The sequence below is a fragment of the Lepisma saccharinum genome, chromosome 1, assembly GCF_977018435.1.
Source record: "Lepisma saccharinum chromosome 1, izLepSacc3.1, whole genome shotgun sequence".
In the NCBI taxonomy this organism is placed as follows: Eukaryota; Metazoa; Arthropoda; class Insecta; order Zygentoma; family Lepismatidae; genus Lepisma; species Lepisma saccharinum.
In genome coordinates, this window is record NC_139229.1 from 23,951,036 (window position 1) to 23,971,396 (window position 20,361).

The 20,361-nt window shown below is 36.6% G+C and overlaps 1 protein-coding gene across 2 annotated transcripts in view; it reads left to right on the top strand.

Moving 5' to 3' along the window:
- The window catches only part of LOC145987098 (putative UDP-glucose epimerase YtcB), a 28,756-nt gene extending 15,330 nt beyond the window's left edge, over positions 1 to 13,426 (top strand). For both annotated transcript variants that reach the window (XM_083121611.1, XM_083121689.1), the window contains exons 2-4: positions 3,097 to 4,311; positions 6,734 to 6,836; positions 13,222 to 13,426. In XM_083121611.1, the coding sequence (XP_082977737.1) occupies positions 3,111 to 4,311; positions 6,734 to 6,762 (1,230 nt within the window). In that variant the 5' untranslated portion in view covers positions 3,097 to 3,110 and the 3' untranslated portion in view covers positions 6,763 to 6,836; positions 13,222 to 13,426. The remainder of the gene's footprint in view (positions 1 to 3,096; positions 4,312 to 6,733; positions 6,837 to 13,221) is intronic.
- The last annotated feature ends 6,935 nt before the right edge of the window (positions 13,427 to 20,361 follow it).

The window sequence follows — 20,361 nt, forward strand, 5'->3', positions numbered from 1 at the left end:
CTCCCATACGGACAGCTTAGATGATTGTCCGACTGTTACGGACCTCGTTTTAAGAACTAGCACGGAGAACTATATATTCTGTGTTGTTTTGTAAAATTTACGAAGGTTTTGTGTTCTAGGGTTAATTAAGATAAGTGACAAGTAGTGAATGAAAATTACTGTAAAATCTGTATGTGGGTGGAAAGGGGGCATCTCGCATAAAGTAAGGATGTAAATGAATAATTTGTATTTATTATTCAACTGAACTTGCATGACTAACCTCTATGCCTCAGATTGCAAATAGACTGGTGACTCTTCCTTAAGTTTCATTAAGGTTTCCTCATTCAAAAATAAAAAATGGAAGGTGGTCCTTCATTATGGAGTGTGATGACCAAAGAGACAGTTGCTAGTAGGAAGTTATAACATTGTCATATGTCAGTAATAAGGAGACACTTGCAAAGTAACTATACCAAGGTCAGGGTGGCTAGTCACCACGAGTTCGTGAATTATTGACTCCGGGAATTATGCTTGAATTTTCTCCACAGATGTGAAAAATTGCTACTTTTATTAATCAAGATCCCATTGAATTGATATATTTATAAATGCCCTGAGGTAAGTTTTTCACAGTTCAGCTTTTATTTTTATCAAGGAAGGAAAAAGATTATTGCAAGATTGAAGTTTAAATTGAGTTTGAAATTCTTATATAATTTTTCTTAGATTCATAAGATTTGTGAGATCCTGTAAGATTCGTGACTTGTCTTTATAGATGTATTTTGAGTATGTGAAATGGCAAATGTAAACTTGGCACCTTAAATTAAAATATTTTGAATATATATACCGTTTAATTGTATTGAATTTGAATTTTTTGATACATTGGAATCACACAGACCCTTTATACTGTTAATATATTTGTGGGCATATGTGTGTGGGTGGCAAGAGGCAGCTATATGTAAGGTTCACTTCACCTTAAAAACCGGGAATTATACTTGAATTTTATCATAGTCCTAGAGTGGCCACCTTGATCCTGAAATGTACGGAGTCTATCTTAAGTTTGTTGTTTGTCTACGCAACATGCTTGTCTAGAGGGCAGATTTATTTTATAACATTGTCAGGTTTTTATGTATGTGTGATTTGTTTTATTTTGATTTAATTGATCACAAAATAATGCTTAGGAGCTTATAAATTATCATTATCGGTGTATCTTTATGTGGAAATATAATTTATTTTGTGGTTTTATGGGCATTTGTGCAAAAAAAACAAACGTTATTGGGGTGATTGCATGTCAAATCAGCCAGTTGTTGACCCTTAACCTCTCAGATTTGGATTATTTTTAGTGAGCAGGTGTGATCCTTTTTTTTATGAAACCCTCTAAAAAGGTTTTGAACAAGAATCATATTTGTTAGTGTTCGAAAATTTTTAAAAATCCCTCATTTATGAAACATGGTATTTTCAAACAATGGCAAAAAAAGTCCTAATTGATTTTGTCGTTTTTCAATATTTTGAGCTTCCATATTTCTTCTACATCCTAGTAGAATTTGTGATTTTTTTCAAGAAGGACTAAAATTAAATGGTGTGACTCAGTTGTTAGCATATGCAGATGATGTAGACTTACTAGGGGATGATGTGATTACAATTAAGAATAATGCTAAAATATTTTTCAAAACTGCTAAAGAGATAGGTTTGGAAGTTAACAAAGAGAAAACTAAATATATGCTTACAGGCCGAAACCAAGTGTTAGGTAATAATCAAAATCTAATTATTGATAACAACTCGTTTGAACCAGTTTCCAAATTCAAATACTTAGGAGTAATATTAACAAATGAAAATTATATTAAAGAGGAAATAAAAAGTAGGCTTAATTCAGGAAATGCATGTTACTTCTCTCTTCATAAAGTTTTGTCTTCTCGTTTAATATCTAAGAAACTAAAAGTTAAAATATACAAAACCGTAATTTTGCCTCTAGTATTATATGGATGTGAAACTTGGTCCCTTACATTGAAAGAGGAACATAAATTGAGAGTATTTGAAAATAAGATCCTTAGGAAGATCTTTGGACCTAAAAGGGATGAGGAAACAGGTGAGTGGAGAAGGTTACATAATTTAGAACTACATAATTTGTATTCATGTCCAGATATTATTAGAATAATTAAATCAAGAAGACTTAGGTGGGCAGGCCATGTGGCACGAATGGGAGAGGAAAGAGGAGTTTACAGGATTCTTGTTGGGAAACCTGATGGTAAGAGACCTGTAGGAAGGCCAAGACGAAGATGGAGGGACAACGTTGAGATGGACCTAAGGGAAATCGGTAGAGATGGAAAAGAGTATATAGAACTTGCTCAAGATAGGGAAAGATGGAAGGCCTGTGTTGCTGCAGCCATGAACCTTCGGGTTTAAGAAGGCTAGGGAGTTAGTTAGTTAGTTTCGACACAAAGAAGAAAATGTATTTTAATTATTATATGTAACATACTTGACAGTTGGGAATTGTGTCCTGGGCTGTGCTATATGCAGATAATCTTTCTCAGCCATGGTTTTGGTTGGGCAACAATTTCCAAATGCATACACCACCACTTCACCCATTTAACCTCCTATTTTATGGCCTCTTTCAAAGGAACATTGAAGGAGAAACCAGTTGCATTTTTGTGTAACTTTGACTTATGTAAATGTGAAAATATTCAACATTGATTTATCACACCCTCAAAAAATCCATTATTTTTCTATTACTCCCTCGGTGATGTATCAGTACACCCCCTTATTATTCTAGAAACATTACCACCCCCTCATAAAGGCAATTCTGAATACACAAATACCCCTTCCAAAGTTTTGCAAGAATTCTCTAGTAGGCTCCTAGTTACGATGGAGTGGGCTTATTCAGAACTTCCATTGTAGTAATGTGATAATGTTTCACTAAATTGTATCTCTTATGCAAAAGTAAGAAAAAAAGCTAGAATAACCTTTTACATAGAAATTACCTTTATTGTTATTCCTCCTGAAGCAGGGATGGTAGAAACATACACGCACATCTTAATTTTTAGTAAAAATGTTAATCACATTGTTTATTGTAGGCCATTTGTAAAATGTTCAGAACACTGACCTTTTTTTTTTCTTCTTTCTTTCAAGGTACATAAGGAAGTATGAAGATGGGGCCAGTTGCTGTATTTTTATTTCTTACTTGGGTGACATTCCTAGGTTTTACGTGTGGGAAAGAGGATGACAGAAATAAGCATGTCTTGGTGTTTGGTGGCAACGGCTTCATTGGATCCCACGTTGTTTCCCACCTCTTGAAAAAGTACAAATCATTTAACATTACACTAGTCAGCAGAGGAAACTGGCGGTTTGATGCACAGGACAATATCAGTCCACACGTTACTCACTTCTCATGCGACAGATATGCAGGAATGCAAGGGCTGTTCCCTTACAACGGTTTGAGTGATTGTAGCGATGTGGTGCAGTATATTGAAGCTACAGATTTGTTCGATTACGTTATCGATTTCAGTGCCTACCAACCAAAAGTGATTCAGGATGCCTTGGATGTTTTGAAAGGTAAAATAGGAGTTTATGTATACATAAGCACGGACTCTGTCTATGAAGTAAGTGGACTGAACTATTCCGCTCCTAGTAAAGAGTTCCATTCAGTAAGGCCGCTGGATCCGGAAGAGAGGGAACAGCTCTCGAATAAAGACTCGTACGGGGACCAGAAACTTGCCGGGGAAGAGGTTCTGCAGAGGCAGCGAGAAAATGGTGGAGTACCGTATGTCATTCTGCGTCTTCCAGATGTGATGGGACCAAGAGATAGCACGAACAGATGGTGGTCTTATATATTATGGATAAAATTTTATCATGTAATTGATGTTCCTATTTATGTTCCGAAAAGAGTTGCCGAGCTTAAAACTAGTTACGTGTATGTAAAAGATGTTGCAAGGGCTGTTGATCGAGTGATTGAGAAAGGGGATGCAGTTTACGATGAAGTGTTCAACATCGCCTTTGATCGTGAGTGTACACTCTCTAATACATTGTTGGAAATAAGTAAAATACTTGGAATGAAAAATGTTCTAGCAAATTACGATGCTGATGAAGATGCATTATTTTACTTCCCTTCAGTTTTCAAAGGCACCGTTGACATCGAAAAGGCCAAAGAAATATTGGACTTTTCTCCAACTCCATGGGAAGATGCTCTTCGAGAAACAGTGATCTTTTATCAAAATGCCTACTACAGTTTCCCAGCAGAGAGGAACTCTATTGTTGATAACTTACTCACGTATATCGTTCCTCCAGAGAAGAAGAAGGGGTTTCTTAAAGCTGTTGAAGAGAAGCTGCAAGGCATTGAACCACCAGGTACGTGAGGCTTTTTATTTTTTCTGCTGTTTGTAACAGACTTTTGCAAATTTAGTACTGAAGTTTAAGGACATAAGGTACAGTTTCATGTGGGATGTAAATTTATTGCAATTCTGTCGACAGAAACTACTGATGTATTCTACTGCTGGATTAAAAATTATGGATACTTGAGTTTGGACTACATTTAAAAATTAACCAGTAAACCTACGTAGAAACAAGTTTCATCAAAATTTAGCTTATTCAATTCTGCATTAATCTGTGCTAACCATTTTTTTTTCCAAGTATGAGTTCTATTTTTATTATCCTGAGAACAAATGTGCCTTTTTTTTTTAGTTTTGCAAACGATCACACTCTGGAATTCTATAAATAAAAAAATGCGTGTTTCAATCGTAATGAATTTTTTGTATGGTGCATACAGAAAGGTTTAAACACAATTCTAAATTTTCAGATTTTTAAAATTTGTCAAATACCATTCTTATCAATTTTGAGAAAGATTTTTTTTCTTACTGTTGGGTAGTCCTACAAATACAATATTGGTTTTGTTGTGAATCTCTTTGCATTTCTTTTTAAAATCTATTATCATTGTCAATTCACATTGTGAAACCGAATTTATACAGAATTTTATTCAACTGAGTAAAGATGTACGTGGAATGTGGTGATACCGCACTCACTGACTTGCAGTGACAGCCCACAGTTTCCACGATTCGATGGACATCGCTGTGTGTGGTGTTGCCACGTTCCATGTACATCTTTACTCCATTGAATAAAAATCAGTTAAAATCTGTTTTGCAATGTGAATTGACAATGATAATTGATTTTAAAAGCAGATGCAAGGAGCTTCAGAACATAACCTTTAATTTTTTTATACCACTACCATTCAATAGCCTTGATAATTCTATGTTTAGTAAATAATATATATATATATATATATATATATATATATATAAAATGATATGTATTAGCAATTATTATTATAATAAAGAACAGGTCTAAATGTGAGTTAAGAAGAAAAAAAATATTTTTCAGGACTGTTTCGAAAAAGCCGGTTCAGGGAATAAAATGAATGGATAGTCCCAACTAAATTTGGGGGGTGGGGTGCATCTGGTAGCCTTGCATCAATGGCTGTACAAACTAAAAACTACCAATATTGCCACAAAGCACTAGGACTCAACTGGCAGGCTGTGGCCCGGTACCGGACCCTGGCATGAATATAAACCACGAGAGTTCATTAAACCAAATGGTTGCCAAGTATTTTAAACAAAATATTATATTTGCCAACAAGCCTAGACACACATCATATTCCATTATTTATTAATACTTAATTTCAAGGGTGCATATTAATGTATAAAGTTAAAAAAATAGAAATTAGAATGTTTTGAGCAGGGCGAATTTACCATGCTGTGGTCTCACAATGGTTGAGATTTAAAGTGGGATCCGAACCACTGTGCCATATGCCTCCACCGGGTATAAATAAAACACTTCCCCCTCCCCCAATAAGGCAGTTTTCGTTTTTCGACCACTTCCAACTCTTAATTAAAATGTATAAAATAATATTATTAAAAATAAAATTATATATATGGAGTGTGTAAATGCCTTAATGGAAGAAATCTTGAGCTGATAGTTGCTAGTTTGAGGGTCCTGAATGTGCCTTGTATAAATGTTACATTAGTCACAGAAAAAGGTATATATTTTGAAGTTTTTTTTTAGAAAAATTGAAGAAGGAATGAGCAATACGATGTATAAAAGTTTAAAGGCCATTTCCCACGATTTTTCACGTTTACACAAGAGGATATCCCAGTCGCTTTGTCCCCCAACCCCTAATTTTCTGCTTTCTCACATGATTTATCAATGTTTTTTTGGATATGGTGATGCTCAACTTCTTATAGTATGCACAATTGCCAGTAGGTGGTTTCCTGGCGCCTGAATTTCAGAGCTGGCATCTAGCTCTGATGAAGATTTTTTCGAGCACTGCACATTATACATGCATAAATACGGTATATCTACCTTTTTAATGTATTGCCGGTAGTAACACAATACAGCTAATTTTATGCAAGATTGTGGTAATTGATAGATAATGTAATGCCATAAACAATAACACAACACTGTTCACTTTCTTATTTTTTTAAAATCGCGTAGATTTTGTGTTGTACACTAAGGGAGTTGACGAACTCGCTACTGTGGAGCTGTAGGGAATACCAACTTTAGAAAGTGGTAGATATATATTGCCTAACCCTGTATATTTTCTTTAAGTTATTGTCTGTTTCCTCGCAATGATGTAACTTAAAATTATACTAATGACCTTGAGTACTGTTTCATAATTGACCAAATGAATTACACAATCAAAATGCTCTTCCCAAATTATTCCATGTCAAGTTCTAATTTATGTATGGGATTACAGAAATATTTGCTTCTTTTCTTGCAGCTGAAAGTTTGAAGAAAGAAGAGTTGTAAAGGAGGCCAAAGTTCAGACGTTGCCAGGGAGGACTTTGTGTCTGAATTGAACACATGGTGCATGTTTGTAAGGGGTATGTTTTATTTTCTTTCTTTCTTGTTACACTACAGGGTGTCCCAAAAGTCCCTTAACAGCCATGCTAGAGACGTGTAGTGCAGAGATTAACATGATTAGTAATACTGTATGGGCAGGGGGAACATGATTGCTGTGGGTGACCATGGCAGCGGTGGCCATATTGGATGGAGGTCAATTTTTTTAAATGGGAAGGTATATGTGTGGAACATAATTTTAGGCTAGAATTGCACCAGAAACAAGAATATGAAGTCAGTTTTCAGATATCTTTAATCTGTGAAAAGTTATTGCACTACAAAATGTGCTCAATGTGCTCACCATGCTCCCGTAAACACATCCATAAGCGAGTCTCCCATGAACGGCAAACATTCAAGAGAGTTTTGGGAGTGATAGCGGCACAGGCCTCAGTGATTTGTTGACGAAGGTGACTCATATCACGTATTGGAACTGCATAAACCATGGCCTTAAGATGGCCCCACAAGTAAAAATCAAGGGGAGTAAGGTCTGGGGACCTGGCTGGCCACTGCCTTGGTCCTCGTCTGCCAATCCACCTACCAGGAAATTGGACATCAAGGTGCTGCCGAACAATGTTCCCATAATGAGGTGGTGCACCATCCTGTTGAAAAAATTCTGGGAAAGACCCATCCGGCATACACACTGAAGGTAAGACAAGACCGTGTAGCAACTGCAGGTAGGTCTCTGCATTCAATGTCCCCTCAATGAAAAATGGACCTATGATTTGGGTATTCCAAATTCCACACCACACCATAACTTTTGCTGGCCCAACCACGTTCCCCAGGTTTACCCAGTGTGGGTTCTCAGAGGACCAATACCACATGTTTTGACGGTAGACCTCACCATTGGTATAAAAAAATGCCTCATCGCTATTGAGAATGTTTTGCCACAAGTCAGGGTCACGTTCAAGTTGCAGGACACACCACTCACAAAACTCCACCCTTCTATCAGGATCATCTTCACTGAGATGTTGCATTTGCATCTTGTAGGCATGCCACTTGTGTTCTTGCATAATCCTGCTAATCGAACTCTTGCTAACACCACATTGAGCAGACAGTCGTCGAATACTTTTTTTGGGTGACTTCAGGAATGATGCCAGAACTGCCATTGTTGTTTCTTCATCCGTGGCTGTTTTTGGTCTTCCCGATCAATGTCTATCGTGCACTGCACCCGTTTCTTTAAACCGCTTCATCACATTGGCCACACTAACATGCGACACTGGCGGCCTAAGCGGATGTTTTTGATTGTCATTTGCAATGTCCCGTGAACTCTTTCGGCGGAAATGAGGATGATCTCAATTTGTTCCTCATTGGATAACATCATGTTCTTTGTCACTTACACCTGCAACAAAAGAGATATGATATAAGTTATCACAATTTCCATACTTTATCATACGTCGTCATTTATTCAACATTGCATCAATAACTTTTCACAGATTAAAGATATCTGAAAACTGACTTCATATTCTTGTTTCTGGTGCAGTTCTAGCCTAAATTTATGTCACACATATACCTTCCCATTTAAAAAAATTGACCTCCATCCAATATGGCGGATACCAAGATGGCCACCGCCATGGTCAGCCACAGCAATCATGTTCCCCCTACCCATACAGTATTACTATATACTCAAATCATGTCAATCTCTGCACTACACGTCTCTAGGATGGCTGTTAAGGGACTTTTGGGACACCCTATATTACGAAAATTAAATTGTATTATTTGTTAATTATACAGTTAGACAGCTGAAAGTGGCACATCTATAACTGCAAATTTGTAATTAACTACTTGGATATGAATGGGACCAGTGACAAAGTGACACCCCCTCCCCCATCTGAAGGCACCCACTTGCATTGATCCACTGTACACTAAGTTTAAGTTGTTTTTTTTATGAACACATTGCTTGCATTGTAGAATTATTTCTCTTGTAGTCTACGATTATTACAAGCATAAAAACACAATTTTTCATTGTGAAGTTTCAGGAGAACACATGCTCCTCCCTTCATCATAAAACCTTGAAATCCTGACCTAGGTAAACTTTTATAGTATAAGAAATATACATAAAAACGTAACATTTCCACCCTCTAACAGGGTCTTCTTCAGATAATTGATAGATTGATTTGGTGTTTTTAAGTCCACTATGTGCCTCCAACGGGTATCAAACCCAGGACCCCTTGATTACAAGATGATGACGCTACCACTGCACCATCGGGGAAACCCCTTCTTCAGACGAATATTCACAATAAATTTATTGACCCTGTTAGAGGGTGGAAACGTTAAATTTTTAATCTTTATTTTTTATACTATAAAAGTTTGCCTTGGTCAGCATTTTAATGTTTTATTAACATGGAAACAAGGCTTAAGTGTTCCCTTCATCAAATATTTATTTTTAGTTTGATTAAAGATACATTTATAACAATGGTTAATTTTTTTTTTAACAAAAAAGAATCAAAATTTGGGAAAAGCAACAGTGCAGCAAGTTCCAACGAGGATGGTGGCAGTGGCCACTGAAATTAATCGAAGAGAAAGAAAAAACAGCTTCGCGGATAAAATTGAGTGCTAGTTTCTGTGTTTAAAAAAGAAGCAACTTAGCTGTGAAACAAGCAGTCTTGTTTTATTTTCACATTTTTTTATTTATTATTATTATTTTAAATTGTGAATCCCAAATATCATCAGGCAATTCAAAATCATCATTTGCTTTCCCAGAATTTCTTGATGTTTTCAGTTACATTAAATTTTAAACATGGTGGCTTACTCCACTTGTGATTCTTTTTGTTAAAAAAAATGTAACCATTGTTATAACTGTATCTTTAATCAAACCAAAAATTGACGTCTGATGAAGGGAGTGAGTGTTCTCCTGAAACGTCACAATGAAAAACTGTTTTTATTCTTGTAATGCCGTAGCCTACAGGAGAGATAACTAAGGTTAAGTTTCATATATGAGAGGCCACAATTCCATATTCACTCGCAGTCCCACAGTCACTTGCAAGACACATATCTCTCTCCCCTCCCTCCTGTGTCACATCCTTAGATCTGACAAGCACTGAGCATGTGTACAGTATCAAATATAAATCACACTCGCACAAATTTCTAAACATTCAAACACTCATTCTTGCACACCTATGACCTACATAATTTGCTCATGTAAGTGGAACTTAATTGCAATAATAATAACTATAATTAGGTTAGGAAACCGCCTTTTGCCCTCTTTTTAACAAGAGTGAAACACTAGACTCGCACACCCTGCACAGAAAATAGTACCATGCGGAAAACAGTCTTTATAAACCATGTAAAAAATAGTCCTATTTCTATAGAGGGGGGCCGGGGTTGATTGCTTTGGTTTATATTACTTCGCTTTTCTGCCATTTTTGGCTAATTGTGAGAATGAGGATTAGTGATGATATGATGAAATTGATTTCGCAAATACCACCACCTAAATGAGGATCTAAGCCTGAGACCTGTGGCTTCGTAGAACGCTGTGCTAAGGTTATCGTGGCTCCCTGCACTGGAGTGAACATGGGGTTTGAAATACTATGCAAATGTTAATTAAACTATAATGGTGGATTCATGTCCAAGCAACTTATATTTGTTGTACCCTGTGATTTCATGTCCATTGTAAAATTTGTGCATTTCTCATTCTACGAGGATTAAGTCGTAAGTCATGGCAACTATTTTTTTCCTCGCAAACAGGGGACAACACAAAAAATCTAAGATGTACGTTTGAAAGTGTATGGAATGTACCATCGAATGAAGCCACCAGATGAAGTCTGGATGCGGGAGACTGTCGTAGGGAAGAGGCAGAACACAGGATATTGGACAACAGTGTTTTATTATGGGGCAGATCAGCAGTTGACACTCTGCCCCGTGTGAAGGCCTCCACCCACCTCGCCACTGTTCGATAGGGCATGACATGCACACCCTCCCATAGCTCTGATGGCATTCCCGTGCATTTCTGCCGTGGAGAACTGCTATTTTAACATACAAATGTTGTTCCTGCTTCATGACATCCATTTTTGAACGCTGTCACTCACCGACTGAACTTGGGTGCATGCTTACTATCCCAACGTTGTTCACATACACTATCTGGTGGCTTCTTTCGAAAGTACATTCCATACATTTTCAAACGATCTTAGATTTTTCGTATTGTCCCCTGTTCGCGAGAAAAAAAATAGTTGCCATGACTTATGACTTACCCCACGTATATACCATGCACATGTAACATATGTAATTGAACTGTACACCATGAATTGTGTTTTAAAAGTATGGCAACAGTAAAGGAAATTTATGGTGTTTCTATGGCTTGATGAATTTCTGCAAATATTAATAATATATTTTTGTTTGAAGTTGCATAGGCATCTTCTCATATACCTCACTGTTTTTTTTTTTGTTAAATATATATATATATATACACACACACACACACACACACACAGGGTGTCATTTTAATGGCACCCACGGACCACGGAAACGTATAAAGGACATCAAAACAAACAACTTTTCTCAGTAACATTTTTCTCGTTAGTTCATCGTTTCGGCACTACAGTCGTTCAAAAAAGCCCGTTTTGCCGCCTGAATGCTGGCAACCACATTGTGATGTCATATCTCGTTGTGAAGCGATGTGTTCTTGGGTTGCCAGGAAGACACACATTCTGTGAAAAATGACAGCTACAATCAGCCACATTATGTACCGTGAAACAAAACGAGAAAACACGTTCTCTAACCTAACAGGAAGTAAACAAACGATACGAAAAATGGTAGAAAGAAAATATAATTCATGTGGAAGTGGTCATACCGAATTTTGTCTCGGCGTACATGTCAAATAATTGCAAAACTAGTTACCAAGTTTGCATCTACAATTTAGTCTATCCACTTCGTCCTTCTGATAGCTACTAGTTGTCTGTGGCACATTGAACAGATGACAAAATAGAAATGAAAGCACTCAAAATTCCAAAGGTAAGCCGTATATTCAGGGCATTATGAGGCAAGTGACAAAAATGGTTGAAAATACAGGGATATAAGTAGTTGTAATACAAGCTCTCCGACGACTGTGTTTATCTATGCACCGGATACACATGTAATAGTTTGCAACTGTGAACAGGGCAGTATATTCGCTACTGATTCATAATTAGATTGTTACTGTGGTTGTACGCGTTTAAGCTGCAATGTAACAATGTGAACCTCGGATACTTCCGTTATCAGCACAAAAGTACCTCTAGGCATCTGGACACAAACCTGTAGATATCAACCTTGCAAATATTGCAAATATTTGACATGTAGCTGGGCGTAAACAGCCACATGTAAGCTGTAACTTCAATAAAATTTATTGTTGTTGATATTTGACATGTAGGCTGAGACAAAATGCAATATTGATACATAATTTTGAATAGGTACGTTTTTACCATTTCTCATATTGTTGGTTCACTTCCCCCTTCCCCTGAGATGACTACTGATCTTCTGGCTGGTAGGCTATGATGTTCGGTTTACTGGACGCGTTTCTCGATTCGTTTTACAGCTAATAATGTGGTTGGTAGTTTGTAATTTTTCCCAAAATTTGTGTGTTCCTTGCAACCCTTCCGTGCGCTGTTTCTTCGCAGGAAATGACGTCACAGATACGATCAAATGTTGTGTTTGGTTGCCAGCATCCAGGTGGCAAAATGGCCTTTTTTGAAAGACTGTAGCGTCGAATCGACACACCGAGAAAAATGTTACTGAGAAAAATTGTTTGTTTTGATGTCCTCTATACAAATCTGTGGTCCGTGGGCACCATTAAAATGACACCCTGTATATATATATATATATATATATATATATATATATATATATATATATATATATATATATATATATATATATATATATATATATATATATATATATAATGGATAAAAGCAAGGAGGGCCAAAAGGGCTAAGTAAAAATCAAAGAAGGTAAAAGGAAACGCTCGCTGGATATGTCAGTAAGGATGACAACCTTCATGATACTGTAAATCTTACAGGACTGTTTGCACTGTATCTGTCAGTTCTTTCAATGTGCATGAACTATGTAACTATTTAGAAACTTCTGTAGTTACAACTGTCCTTTATGACGACCATCGGAATTAGTTAAGAAACAGGACAAATCAGTGTTTTCAATGAGAATTTCAAGGTGAATAAACTTCTGTTCAAATTACTAAATAATTAGACTTATCCAAGTTCGAATTAGAAAATGGAAACTATTTTACTTTCTGGTCCCAGTGAAGCAACACTTTTCCCCACGTTGAGTTCTTGTAAGTCACAGTCCTGTGGAAAACACATAATTAATTTCCGTTGAATTAACAATTCTATAATATTTCCCACCTCTTGAATTGTGAACTGAGCAGTTTTATTTTCTTTCTAGGTCACTAAGAAAATAGTTGTTCATGGGACACTTTTGTGGATGCACCTGGTGTCAATTTTTGGTGAGCGACTAATTGGAACGCACTGGATTTTACAGGTGATGCAGCTAAGTTTAAGCACTCAGTTGCCCAGTTCCTAGGTATCAATTTGTGTACTCAATAATATGTAATAATAAATGTTTTCTTAGTCTACATTTTAATAAAACTTTTTTTGTAATTCTTTTTTTTTATTGAATCTAAAAATATTAATATTTATGACATGACAGGGGTTGCTGAAAAACCTGGAGAAATCAGGGAATATTAAATATAATATTTATACTTGCAATAATTTTTTTTCATGTACAGTATTTAACTCTTAATTTGGTACAAGCGTTCATAAGTCAAAAGAAATATATAAAAAAAAATTATGGTGTTTCTTGCGGAAGCATTGCTTTCATATTTTCACTAAGAAATATTCTGTGAACAGAGTAAAGAAAGTTAAAATATTACTGTATGATCTGGACGTGGAAAATTAAGAAGTCCGGAAATTTTTGACCAAGTAAGTGGTAATTCTGTGACATTTCCACCTTCCATAGGTACAATTTATCTGTAAGGCAGTGACAGGGTTATAAACTGTCTAGTACTGGAATAAATCATGTAAGGAACATAGAATTAACCACTGAGTGAAGAGGATGGCTGCGGTGGCTCAGTTGGTAACGCGTCTGACTACCATGCTCAAGGTCCCGGGTTCGATCCCCGGCCGGTTCAAATCTGGGACCTTTCTAACGTTGGAAGCGGCCCCGGCACCCACCCATCGTCGAATGACATGGGTATCTGGGGGAAACCCTGGGGGGTAAAGGCGGTCAGGGGCATGATGCTGATCACATCACCCCCACTCATGACCGGATCAAGAAAGTGTGGGGCATTACCCCCACACCCCCTATACGCCTTCATGGTGTGGTGCTAAGCACAGGGGATCACTTTACCTTTACTGAGTGAAGAGAAACTCCAATTTCTTACCTTTTCAGTGGGATTTCGATGTCGGTTCCTTTGGTTGCCCTGCAAACAAGACAATACTCTGTTCTATGTGTGTGAAAACATCTTTATTCTTATTCAAAATAGTCAACTATGAACATTCAAAAAACCAGAACTGCATGATAACCTCATTTAGTATGTTCATTTTTGAAACTAGGAAGTTTGATTAATTAAATTAGGCACACACAGGAGATGTACTACATAGATTTATCAGCAAAAAATACAGGCTCGACCAGGACTCGAACCCAGGTCTCTGGCATACCGTGCCAGTGCTCTACCACCAGAGCTACCAAGCCAGCCTGAATTTGCCTGAGTTTTTGCTGGCACTGTTTTACCTGTGTGGAATCGTCTCTGCATGCTACACAATGGAAACTGTTGCCTTTGAAACACTGCAGACGTCAACATTACTTGGTTCCTCCCAGAGTAGAGATGTAAATTTGTTAAATTAGGCACACACAGGTGTACTATGTAGCGGTAGCACTTGCAGTGACGATTCCACACAGTTAAAAAAAAAAGTGTCGGCGAAAAATCATGTGAAGTCAGGCCAGCTCGGTAGTTCAGTGGTCGAGCAGCACTGGAATGGTATGCCAGATACTCTGGTCAAGTCTGTATTTTTCGCTGAAAAATCCACATAAGAAGTTTGAGTTTAACTATGCAAAATTATGTAGCTTATACATAACACCAGTAAGCCTTGTTTCCAAGATATAAAAATTCAATATGCTGACCAAGGCAGTAATTTAATTTTATTATAAATCATAAACTAAACATAACGTTTCAACTTTATAGCAAGGTCTTCTTCAGACTCTGCACCAAGTACAAATGTAACAAGATACACAAACAGGACGATTTATATACACAAACGTTACTCCCCTCCAGACTATTAGAAAGTTGTTCTGGAACATTCTAGCAGGTGGCTTTCCCTTGTCAACTGTACTTTCGCCTAAAAGGCTAAAAATATTAACTTCCATATAGAATCTCACGCTTTTTTCCTTCATTCTTCTTCCTTCTTCTCTCCTCTTTCTCTTGTCGTTTCCACTCTTTCTAACACCTTCTTCCATTCTTTGTTTTAACTTCAGTCCCCTATTCCAGTTCATTGTGTCTTCTTCACCTTTCATCTCTATTTCCTTGGAAGAGAAAGAAAGAGAGAAGAGGTTTGGAATAAGGAGTATGGGGAAGACCACAGAAAAGATATGCAAAGTGCTTAGGAAAGCAGGAATTAAAACTTACAGGAAGGGAGGGAGAAGCATCTTAAGAATAGCGAAGAATGCAAACAAGAAAAAGGAAAACAGAGAAGAGGAAGATGAAGGAATTATATACGAAGTGAAATGTAAAGAATGTCAGAGTGTGTACATAGGAGAAATGAAAAAGAGGCTGAAAGACAGGTTGAAACAACATAGGGATGATGTACGACTTAAGAGAGAGAAATGCGATATTTAAACACACAAGAGAAACAGGACATGGCATAGAGTGGGATGAGGCTAAGCAGATAGGAAGGGAGAAGAGAATATTAGTGAGAAAATGGAAGGAGGCCAAGGAAATAGAGAAGAAAGGTGAAGACATAATGAACTGGAATGGGGGACTGAAGTTAAACAAAGAATGGAAGAAGGTGTTAGAGAGAGTGGAAAGGACACGAGAGAAAGAGGAGAGAAGAAGGAAGAATAATGAAGGTAAAAGAGCGTGAGATAAAGAGTCCAACCACATTCTATATGGAAGTTAATATTTTTAGCCTTTTAGGTGAAAGTACAGTAGACAAGGGAAAGCCACCTGGTAGAATGTTCCAGAACAACTTTCTAATAGACTGGAGGGGAGTAATGTTTGTGTATATAAATCATCCTGTTTTTGTATCTTGTTACATTTGTACTAGGTGCAGAGTCTAAAGAAGACCTTGCTAGAAGGTTGAAACGTTACGTTTAGTTTATGTTTTATAATAAAATAAATTACTGCCTTGGTAAGCATATTGAAAGCTTGTACATGTGAAATTTAAATTTATTGGGTGAACCAATTGGATGCAAGATACTCTTAATTTTGTTTTTACTAATAATAAGTGACTGAATTTACATTACCATAGGATTTTTTGGCCTTTCAAATTTCACAAAAAATCTCCACGATTTGAGCAATTTTATACATCGTACTTTTTAATTTTTTAAGTGAACTTTTTTGATTTAGCAGATTTTAAGTTGAGTTTTAGAGTTCCGTGTTCTAATTGACATGGCTCAGTCAAGCCAACATAGCAGTGTTTCCTTCCAATATAGTCGTGCTCCGTTAGTTATACAAGAGCACATTACAACCAGTTGTCAAACAGAATACATACAACATTGATGGTGAATATGAGGTTACTGCTGTGTATGCAGTTAAAACCATAAGAGAAATAATGCCACTTCGAAGAATTTGGAAAAGGGCAATGCTGTAATTCCCACCCTAGATGAAGTTCCTGATCACCTACTACAGAGGACCAGATGATCTGAACCGATAGCAAAACAGAGCAAGCAGCTCGGAAAGAAATTGTATGCAGTAGCCCCTCGTTTCGTAGCCATGCCATTGTTGACGAATATGTGGATCATCAAGGGGTCATTAATAAGGTAGTACCATTATTCTCCCTCTTTTAATATTCATATAAGGAGGAGGAAAAGTGCTCCATGCATGTTAGGAATATAGTCAGGGTAACACAACTCATGAAGTGCAATATGTCTTTCATAAAAACCTCAGATTTTTTGCTGGAAATCTCTATCTACAGTTTGCAATCTAAACTTTCATGCACCATTAGTTCTGCACACTTTGCCAGGTAGTTCTTTTAAACAGAACACAACATCAGTTGTCATGTGTTCTGTAAAGTGTAGGAATGCAGAAATTTCTGGTTCTATAAGCCGTGAAATCATTAAAAAATGCACGAAAAATAATTTTCTACCGCTATAAACATTTCCTACTGCATTTTTTACAACTACCAGTTACTGCATGTATGAGCATTGATTAGTGTATTTCAGGTGCTTATTAAGTTCTTAAGCATGTTTATACTACATAAATTTGGTGCACAAATACAGTGCAACCTCATTCACATGCTTTTTTAGGGGGTAGTGTGGGAAAATATTAAATATGGGAACAAGTATTTAATGTTTCGTTGTTTTGTGACTAGTGACATTATGTGTATTGTGATGATGTAATGCTGCTTAAATTATTTCATTCTTTTGGTTTTCTCTAAGATTAAAAAGAATAAACAATGTTAAGATTGAAGACTTTTGTAGTCTTCATTTATACTTTCTCTTCTTTTATACCAGCACAAGCTGCTAATAGTAATAACTAAGGATGTGAAGTTTTCATTTTAATGATAACACCAAAAAGTTGAGGAAAGCAAAATAAAGTGTTTAAATGTATTCTAGGTAAAGGAGGCAAGTTTCCGGTGTTTTGGAATCTCGAAATAATGTGAATTATACAATTTTTCAGAATAACACCAAATTTTACACTTTTAACGTGAAAAGTGCCACGAAATAAACAATATTAACTGGGGATAGCCCTTCTTCTAATCAAAGAGAACTACCTGAAGTGAAGCGCTATTCTGTCATTTGTAATCTAACTGGTGATAGTTTGATTCAAAAGAGATTGTCATGCTTCATTTATTGCAGTTTGACACAGACATACTGACGGTATTTAAACTCGTCTTGAAATGGAATTCACTCAGGCGGTCTTCCCAGAAGGGAAAAGTTTCAATGAGAAGCACTTGTTGTGTTTCGTGTGTGTGTGTACACAAAACAGTATTTGGAGGCCGCAGAGGGATTTTTTGGCATTGTTATGGAAATATGATGTGTGATTGTGTTCAAAGATTTGGGTGTTATTCAATAAACATTTCATATTTAGTGTCTGATGAGATGAAATAGTTTTCCAAATGGAAGAAATTTCTCATAAAGGCAAGCCATAATTTTTTTTGTCATTAAAACGAAAATTATCACAATTTTCCAGAACCAACACAATGTGAAAATCTTAAGTAAAAAATGCATGTAAATTAATTTTAAATTAATAACCGAATTTTGTCCTAAACCGCAGAAAATAAAACTGAATTGCAGTAAAAATTAAACTTCACATCCCTAGTAATAACAATTAGACCTGCATTAAATTAACTGATATCTGAATAAAATAACAGCACGTATAGGCTCAAGAGAATAATGTTCATAAAGAGAAGAGAATGCAATTTTTTTACTTAGACATTACAGAAGTTTAAGAAATAAAAAGGCTAATTACAACTCTAAACTCGGGGAGAGAGAGAGATTGCATAAATGTTACCAGCAAATTGGCTATTGCTGTATTCGTTCATGTTGTTTTTGTAGTGTCAGCTTCAAGAAGTGAACGAAGCAGTTGGTAACTCTTGTGACATTCCTTAAAAAGATGTAGCATTTACAAGTAAAATATATAAACGTAGTGGATGACTTCTCTGGTGATATTTGTGCATCTCGCTGTATGAATGTGAAATTTTTACCTTCTGCAAGAAGAATGATAATTCTGTTGAAAAAAGAGAGAATGTTGATGGTTCTGTTGTTAAAAAAGTTATTTTTTAGTCAGTGTTGACCTCAGTCTGAGGAGTGCAAATAGCCTTAAGCTGATGCACCCATAAATTTTAATCCACCTCAGATTATCATGTAATTGTGGAATACAGTTGGAGACTAAATAATTTTGATGTTTATGTATATTTGTTATTTAGTGGTGCTTTTCTGTTACTTTTGACAAATTGTAATGATGAGGTTGAATGATGATTAGGTGAACAGGCACTCACAAAGAACAACCATGCTCAGTAGGGGTGTGCGGATCCCGAAAAGTTTGGATCGGGAAAATAAAATTCCCGTCCTCATCCTGACTTCGGGGATAGCTTCCTGACTTTTTGGGATCTCGAGCATTTGGGAAATACCGAATGGTCATTTTAAAAAGTTGTTAATTCTCGACATTTTCTGCATTGCAAGTGTCAGAAACTTATCGGAAATTGTTTGTTTTTATTCCAGAAGTGCAAAAACAATCGCATAAGTTGAAAATGATGTGTAGAATTCGAGATTTTTAGAGCTTCGGGAAATTTCGAACATTTCCAGTCCCGAAATGGTGAATTTTTCCCGTCCCGAACAAAAAAATTCTGTCCTGCACACCCCTAATGCTCAGACTCGAAACTGGGAAGTTCGGTGGGGACATTGAAAGTCAACCACCCAATGTACTTCGCCACTGACACAGTAGAAATACTTCGAGTTCCACAGAGTAACAACTCTATGTATCTTGCACGAAAATCAGCTTGCCAATTATTTTGCTGCTTTTATTATTCATATTTAAATGTAGAATTATATGCTTGAAAGTGTTTGAATGATCCATTTCTATAAATTTGTGAAAATTCGGCTGCTTTTTTGGTATACTAAGATTGTTCGTTGTTTTTCAGCCACCAGAGGTTTCCAATAGACACAACTAGGATTGGGTTATGGTACAGGATCCTTTTTAATGATGGTAGCTGCTCTTCTGTCTGTAAGAAGAAAGTGAATCTACAGACTTGGAAAGGAAGAACAGGTGAGGTGCTTGTTCTGTTTAAGGTTTAGTACCAAACTGAGGGATTGAATAGTGGAACTGATGTGATCAGCACCATGCTCGTTATCGTTCTCTCTCTGATACCCATTAGCGCCATCTACAGGGTGGTCCAAAAGTGTGGAAACACCTGAATAAAAATTGAATGGCATGATATTTCCAAAAACTAACATTGCAGGTTTGTAATAGGGGTGGGGGAAAATGTTATAGGGCATATGACGATAACGGCCACCATCTTGAATGCAACTTTAAAAGTTCAAATGGAAACCATGTCGTTTAATACCTCATTTCAATAGGAAATTTTCTCACGAGTTCAACGGTGTCCTGTTGGTGCTAGAGCAAAATTATGCACACCGTTGAACTCTTGAGAAAATTTCCTATTGAAATGAGGTATTACACGACATGGTTTCCATTTGAACTTTTAAAGTTGCATTCAAGATGGCGGTCATCATCGTCATATGCCCTAAAACATTTTCCTCCACCCCTATTACAAACCTGCGATGTTAGTTTTTGGAAATATCATGCCATTCAATTTTTATTCAGGTGTTTCCTAATTTTTGACCACCCTGTAGTTCGCACCCTATTTG